The 6,383-nt window shown below is 63.4% G+C and overlaps 1 protein-coding gene across 1 annotated transcript; it reads right to left on the reverse strand.

Annotated features, from left to right (window-relative positions):
• Positions 1 to 2,438: 2,438 nt before the first annotated feature.
• Positions 2,439 to 4,973, reverse strand: LOC138102076 (serine/threonine-protein kinase pim-1-like). Its single transcript, XM_068999835.1, has 5 exons — positions 4,389 to 4,973; positions 4,217 to 4,267; positions 3,624 to 3,990; positions 2,803 to 2,979; positions 2,439 to 2,545 (listed from the first exon to the last, which is right to left on the reverse strand). The coding sequence occupies exons 1-5, from the start codon at positions 4,971 to 4,973 to the stop codon at positions 2,439 to 2,441; spliced, it is 1,287 nt and encodes a 428-aa protein (XP_068855936.1).
• Positions 4,974 to 6,383: the final 1,410 nt, after the last annotated feature.

Consider the following 6,383-nt stretch of genomic DNA (forward strand, 5'->3'; position numbering starts at 1 on the left):
GGGGCAGTGCTGGCCCGGCCGCACAGCTCCTTTTCCCCACAAGTTGCAGGAGATGAGAACGCAACACTTGCAAACACCGACTGCGAGCCACAGCGCCGGCTGCGCACCATGAACCTCAGCTCTGGGACCACTGTCTGCCCCAAGCTCCGGGGGATGCAGTGGGAGCCGGGCTGGGCTCTGCCCTGGGGCCATCCTCCAGGGACAGCTGCAAACAGGGAGCATTTAGTTGCCACCAAGAGCCCAGCCACGCGTGGAGGGGAGCCGGTGCAGGTGCGGCCTGCGCTGTTGCCTGCTGTGCTCTGGGGCTGCTGCTCCCCGCAGAGGGAACTGCACTGGCGTGCCAGAGGAGACAAAGAAGCTTCAGCTTAAGCCAAACTGAGCTGGGTGGCTGGGCTGGCAGGAGTGGGGAGGGTCAAGGGCATTCACAGAGCTCATCCTGCTGGAAGGACGAGGAAAAGGGGCAGTGGGAAGCTAACAGTGAGGAGAGCTGAGGCCTGGAGGGCAGCTCTTGAATGACACTCAGGTCTCACCGGACCTCTGAGACATTGCTGTTCTTCTGCCAGTGACAGGATGAGTCCCTAAACCTGGGGCTCGCTCCTCCTCGTGGTCAAAGGCATCAAGGAAGGCTACAGTGCGACAGAGACTGCCCTGAGCTGGCAACTCACTGGGGGAAAAGAGGGAGCACTTGTGAAGTAAAAGGCAGGCGGGGCAGAGAACTGTTCAGAGAAGGGCTGAGCTAAAGCTTGAGCAAGCTGAGAAATGCCATTTGGGGTCATCCCAGATTGATTTCATTTCACAAGTTATTGAACAAGTTTATTTTGGGGGCGGGGGGGGTGTCATGTTTTCCCCTGGAGGCGTGCACTCTGCAGGCTTGAGCTGCGTTGCCGAAATGCTCGAGCACGTCTCTGCTGCGGCTCACACCGGTTCTTCTTTGGCTTCTTCCGGCCCGGTGCTGAGCCGCAGCAGAGCCCTGGCGGAGCCCAGAGCAGCCTCAGCATCCACAGAGCCCGGCTGCAAGGAGAGAAAGCAGAAACCGCCCGTCACTTGAAGGCTGCTGTCCCCCTTGTCCCAGCCGCCCGCGGTGCCCAGGCCGTGCTGGCTGTGCTCAGAGCGGTGCCCGAAGCCGCCCGTCACTGCTGCCTTTGGCAGGAGAGCAGGATGGCAGGACACGTGCCACCGCCCGCAGCCAGCCATGGCAGATCCACCTCCTCAGCAGCTGCCCATTGGGATGCTCCTGTGCTCGCTGCCATCTCCCAAAAGCCCTTATCCCAGCCGTGCCAAGAAGACGGGGACCCACCGCACGCCACCCGCCGCCGGAAGAAAAGCTGCTCCCAAGCGATGTCCTCGGCCTTCTCCAAGGCCCCGTCCCATCCACGCTGCAGCTGGTCCCAAGCACTTCCCGATCCAGACTGGACACCACCTACAACACTTCCTTTAAGGGAAACAAACAACAAATTAATGAAAAGGGATTACAGACAAAAAGGAGAAACAAGAAAAAAGGTAAAAAGTCTTCTCTCTGTTGGGGGCCTGAGGAAGGCCCAACCTTCCCTACATGCTGGGGAAAAACCCACCCTCGGGCGAGGGAAGCCCACGCTTTCTCCCCTCCCCCCCGCACTGACCCCCAACAGGCACAGCGAGCCCAAAGCAAACAAGCCGAGTGGAGCAGCCCAAGCCCTTCCTTTCCTGCAAAACAAAGCAGCCCGTGCACAGCTCCTGGAGTGCCACCTCTGCTCCTGCCATGGGGGCTTGTTTGTGTCGGGCTGGCTGCCCCAGCCCCAGCCCCAGGAACAGTGGGCGGTGGGGGCTGTTGGCAGGGCCAGGAGCCGACTCCCATTTCCTAAGCACCCCAGCCCATCCCGCCCGCCCTGCCGAAAAGCAGCTTGGCAGCCGGCTGAAGAATTAGTTGCATCCGCCCCAGCAAAGGGGGGAACCTTTGCTTCCCGGCCAGGCTGTGCAATGCCCAAATCTGGGAGCATCCCCCTGGCTGTGGACTCATCTGTAAATTCGCTGTGGAGCCTGGCTTTGAAGAAGGTGCCAGAATCGAAGCCCATCATCTTCAGCTTGCCGGTGGCCAGGTGGAGGAAGAGCTTGCCATCCTTGACGTCATCCTCCATGTCTCCAGCAGCAGCAGGAGTACAGCTTCTCCAGGGGCTCCTTCTTCCCTGCGGCTGAGAGCAGGCTGTCAGTGCCCCGCCCAGGGCCCCGGCTGTCAGTGAAGCAGGACAAGCAAAAGCAGCTTGCACGGCAGCCACCAGTGCTGGGAAGAGCAGCTCAGCGCCAGCACAAGGGCTGCGGGTCCCCATCTGACGACCCCTGCGCAGCAATACAGGCAGGGCAAAAAAGCCTGCGTTTCTTGGCTTCTTCTGGCCAAGGCACGTGTGGAGCTGTAACTTACCGGCTCCCTGGATCAAAGTGTGCCTGTGGCTCTCTCCCTTCTTCTATGGATGATGAATATCCTGCAGCCAAGGATCACACGACAGGTCTTCTAATGAGGGCCTGTCCAAGGAGTGCAGGGACAGACACCATCTGATCAGTTCCTTGCAGTCTGTGGGGAGAAACCAGAAAGCGCCGGTCAGTTGCAGAAGGCTCCTGTCCGCTTTGCCCCACTATTGCCATGCCCAGGCCATGCCATGGGGGCTCCGAGCTGTGCCTGAACTTTCCCATCCATTCTTTGTTTTGGAGGAGAGCAGGAGAGCGAGGCATGTGCCACCTCCTCGGCAGCTGCCAGAGCGGGATGCTCATGAGCCCGCTGCTGTCTCCCAGTACTGCTATTCCCCCCGTGCCGCAGGGATGAGCATGCACCTTGAGAGAGCCGTTCTGGGAGCGACAGCTGGCCCCAGCTGATGTTCCGGCCCTTCGGGAACGGGTGCCGCCCGCAGACCATCTGGTGCAGCACGATGCCCAGGGACCAGACGGTAGCTGCCTCGCCGTAGTACCAGCCAAAATGGGTCCATTCCGGGGGGCTGTACGCTGGTGTTCCTACGGAATAGAGAGGCACTTCATTAGCGGGATGCTGCCTGCTCCCGGAGCCTCGCCCCAGCATCCCTGGGCACGCGGGGGCTGCACCAGCGGCACACGGCATGACCCGCTGCCCTCTCGCCAGCGCCTGTGACTTGTGGACAAACTGGGGGTTGTAAAAGAAGCCACCGGTGTCACAAGAGGGCAGCGGAAGCCCTGGCAAGGCTAAAGCATTCCATGCAAAGGGAAAACCCGCTCAGTGCCGGGGGTGGGAAAACCATGCCTTCACCCTCCCTGCCTGCATTGCCCCAAAAAAACATTCTGAAGCCAAGGCAAACAAGGCGAGCTGAGCAGTCCAAGCCGGTTCTTGCCTGCACACCAAACCGGCGGGTGCACAGCTTCTGGCCCCCCCCCCTCTGCTACCCCCACCCACGGGTGTGTTTTTGTCACACTGGCTGCCCCAGCCCCAGCGCCAGTCCTGGGCAGAGTGGCTGGCGAAGGCTGCCAGCAGGGCTGGAAGATGGCCCCCCGGCCACCCGCACTCAAAAGCAACTGGGCTGAAAACTCGGTCCCATGACTGGCATCAAAAGGGAGAATCCCCGCTGCCACAGCCAGGTTGGGCCGCGAGATGCCGGCACCGGGAGCCTACCCTGGTGAGGACTCACCTGCAAAGCTGGTGTAGGCTGTGTCTTGCAGGTAGGTGCCGCAGCCAAAGTCAATCAATTTGGCCTGGCCCGTGGCCAGGTCAACCAGGATGTTCTCTGGTTTCAGGTCCCTGTGAAGGACCCCGCAGCTGGTGCAGTGCCGCACGGCCTCCAGGACCTGGCGGAACAGCTCCCGTGCCACCTCCTCTGACAGGAAGCCCCGCGCTCGAATGAAATGGAGCAGGTCCTGAGACTGCTCCGGCCGCTCCATCACCAGCACCACGTTGCTGGGGAGCTCGAGCCACTCGAGGAGCTGCACCACACCAGGGAAGCCGGTGGACACCTTGTCCAGCAGCACGACCTCGAGTGGTGCGCTGGTGCCGTTGGGCTGCGGGAGGAGCACGATGCCGTCAGTGGGGCTGATGCCGTGCCAGGGCTCGGGAAGCCCTCGCCCAGCCCGGGATGCTCTGCGCCCTCCGCTGCCCCCACGCCCGCTCTCCCCCGAGGCGTCCTGGCGCCTTCCACCCTCCCGGGCCTCGGCTCATCCCCGCCCGTCATGCCCCGCCTTCTCCCGCTGCCCACCACCCCCACCCCTACCCCCCCCGCTCACTCACCAGCTCGCCCCAATGACGGATGCGGGTCCGTGGCACCCATTTGATGGCCACCTGCAAGCCAAGGGGAGCAGCGGGCTGAGCTCGCCGCCCGCCCTGCCGAGCCCCATCCTCCTTCTCCTGCGCCCTCCTTTGCCCCCCGCCTCCTGCGCCCGCCGCCGGCCCCGCCACTCACCGGGGCGCCGTCCGAGAGCCGCGTGGCCGCGAAGACGCTGCCGAAGCCGCCGCGCCCCAGCAGCGAACCCTCCAGGTAGCGCTCCCTCAGGCCCTGCAGCGCATTCCCTGCCGGCGAGACGCGGCTGTCAGCGCTCGGCCCGGGGCCAGAAACGGCCGCCGGGCGCTCCTCAACCGCCCCGGGCCGGGTATCCCCAGATGTTGCCTCTTTCGAAGGGGACACCGGCGGCTCGGGGGCGGGGGCCGCGCTGCCGAGCGGAAGAGCTCGGACCGGGGAAGACGCCGCGGACGCGGCGGGAGCGGCCGCGCCGTCTGTCTCCTCGGCGGGTCCCGGGAGGGGCCGGGGCCGGGGCCGGGGCCGGGGCCGGGGCCGGGGCCGGGGCCGGTCCAGCCGGGGCCGGGCCAGCCGGAGCCAGAGGCTAACAGTGCTGCCCAAGAGGCAGGCACTGATGCCCGCCCAGCGGCGCCACCGCCAGTAGGGCAAGAGCCGGGCGGAGGCGAGACCGCGGCGGGACGCCCGGGGGCGGGGAGGGCGCAGCCCCGCCCGGGGCCGGGGGCGGGCCGGGCGCATGGCCCGGCCTGGCATGGGGAGAGGGAGGCCGCGGAAGGGGCGGAGGGGGTGGAGCACTGAAGGGAGAGCGGGACAGGGGATGCGGGACACTGGGAGAAGGAGAGGAGGAACAGGAGAAGGAACGCAGAGGGTCTGGAGAACCGCTGCTCTTGTATTGCTCTTCTGCTGCTGCCGCTGCTGCCGCTGCTGCTGCTGCCGCCGCTGCCGCCGAAGCGCTGGGAGCGTTGGTCCGCGTGTCCGTGTGTCTGTTGCCCGGGTGTCCGTTTTTGCCCCGCGCGCCCCGCGGCCGAGCCCCGCGCGCCCCGGGCCAGCACGGGCCGCTCCGGGGCCGAAGCGGAGTCCCGGAGCATCTCTTCCTCCCGCAGCCGCGCCAAACGCACCGTCTTGTTTAGCTTCTTCTTCACCAGATTGTAACTCTTCCTTGCGGCAGTCTTGCAACTTGCCCCTGCTGCTGCTGGCTCGCCCCGCGCCGCGGTCTCTTGCTCGCGAGCAACCAAAGCGCTGTCCGCGCTTTTCGCCTGGAGCAGAGCAAAGTGCTGAATGAGGAGCCTGCCAGCGCCAGGCAGAGGCAGCCCCGTGGGAGGGCAGAGCAGGACGTGAGGAGGGAGACGTGCAGCCCCTGCGCGGTGCAGCGCTGCTCCCCGGCCGCTCGGCGTGGGCAGTGCGAGCGGCGGGGCCGTGCCCGGCGCGGTGCCCTCGTCGGCAGGGCTGTTGCTGTTTTCTTGTCCGGTTTCAGGTGAAAATCGGAGACTGCCGATAGGAGGCTTCAAATAAAAGAGTGGAAACACTCTTTTTGCTGAGTTCTGATGCCGGTCCAATAGAGCAGCTAAGCTCTCAGCTGTTTGCCTCCTCCCTGCCAATCCAGCACTTTCAGCCTGGAACAAAGGCCCTCTCTGCAAAGAAACTGCTGGCTGGTTTCCTTCTCCTGCTGTTCATTGACACAGGTAGAAAAGCAGACTAGTTTGGATGCTGAGTCTGTCCAAACGGACAGTGAGCTTTGCCATGTGAAGCCAAGACACGGAGTCTTGAGCCCTGCGACAGTGTCATGGGAATCACCTTTGTTGCTGCTGCTGTCTATTGTCACTGCTGAGGGTGCAGTCCCATGGGAGCACATGCCCTGTCTCTAGAAGCCAGAGCCGAGCAAGGCACTGGGCTCTAAAATCTTCCCTTGGCAGGCTTCTGGGGTCTCCAGCATTGCTTTCAAAGCCAAACAGGGAGAAGGCAAGCTGTGTGTAGCTCTTGGTATTGTAGAGTGTCTCAAACTTGCTAAGTCCTAGGTGTTTGAGGTAAGATCAGTTTGGAAGGACTGTGAGGTAGAACTAGTGCAAGACAGAAAAGGGGAGCATAGAAGGGAAGCAATTAATAGTATACGGGAACATCTTGGGTTGTTTCTTTCCGTTTGCATGTCCCTTCTGGGAAGCTGTT

This window comes from Aphelocoma coerulescens, unplaced genomic scaffold (genome assembly GCF_041296385.1).
Source record: "Aphelocoma coerulescens isolate FSJ_1873_10779 unplaced genomic scaffold, UR_Acoe_1.0 HiC_scaffold_60, whole genome shotgun sequence".
Lineage (NCBI taxonomy): Eukaryota > Metazoa > Chordata > Aves > Passeriformes > Corvidae > Aphelocoma > Aphelocoma coerulescens.

What these genes read in the sequence shown, in the direction of transcription:
- LOC138102076 (XM_068999835.1), bottom strand. Translation starts at nt 4,973, where the DNA reads ATGCCAGGCCGGGCCATGCGCCCGGCCCGCCCCCGGCCCCGGGCGGGG. An exon ending in GGCTCTCGGACGGCGCCCCG is followed by an intron (nt 4,268 to 4,388) that starts GTGAGTGGCGGG and finishes CTTGGCTTGCAG; the next exon opens with GTGGCCATCAAATGGGTGCC. An exon ending in CCCAGAACGGCTCTCTCAAG is followed by an intron (nt 2,546 to 2,802) that starts GTGCATGCTCAT and finishes TTCTCCCCACAG; the next exon opens with ACTGCAAGGAACTGATCAGA.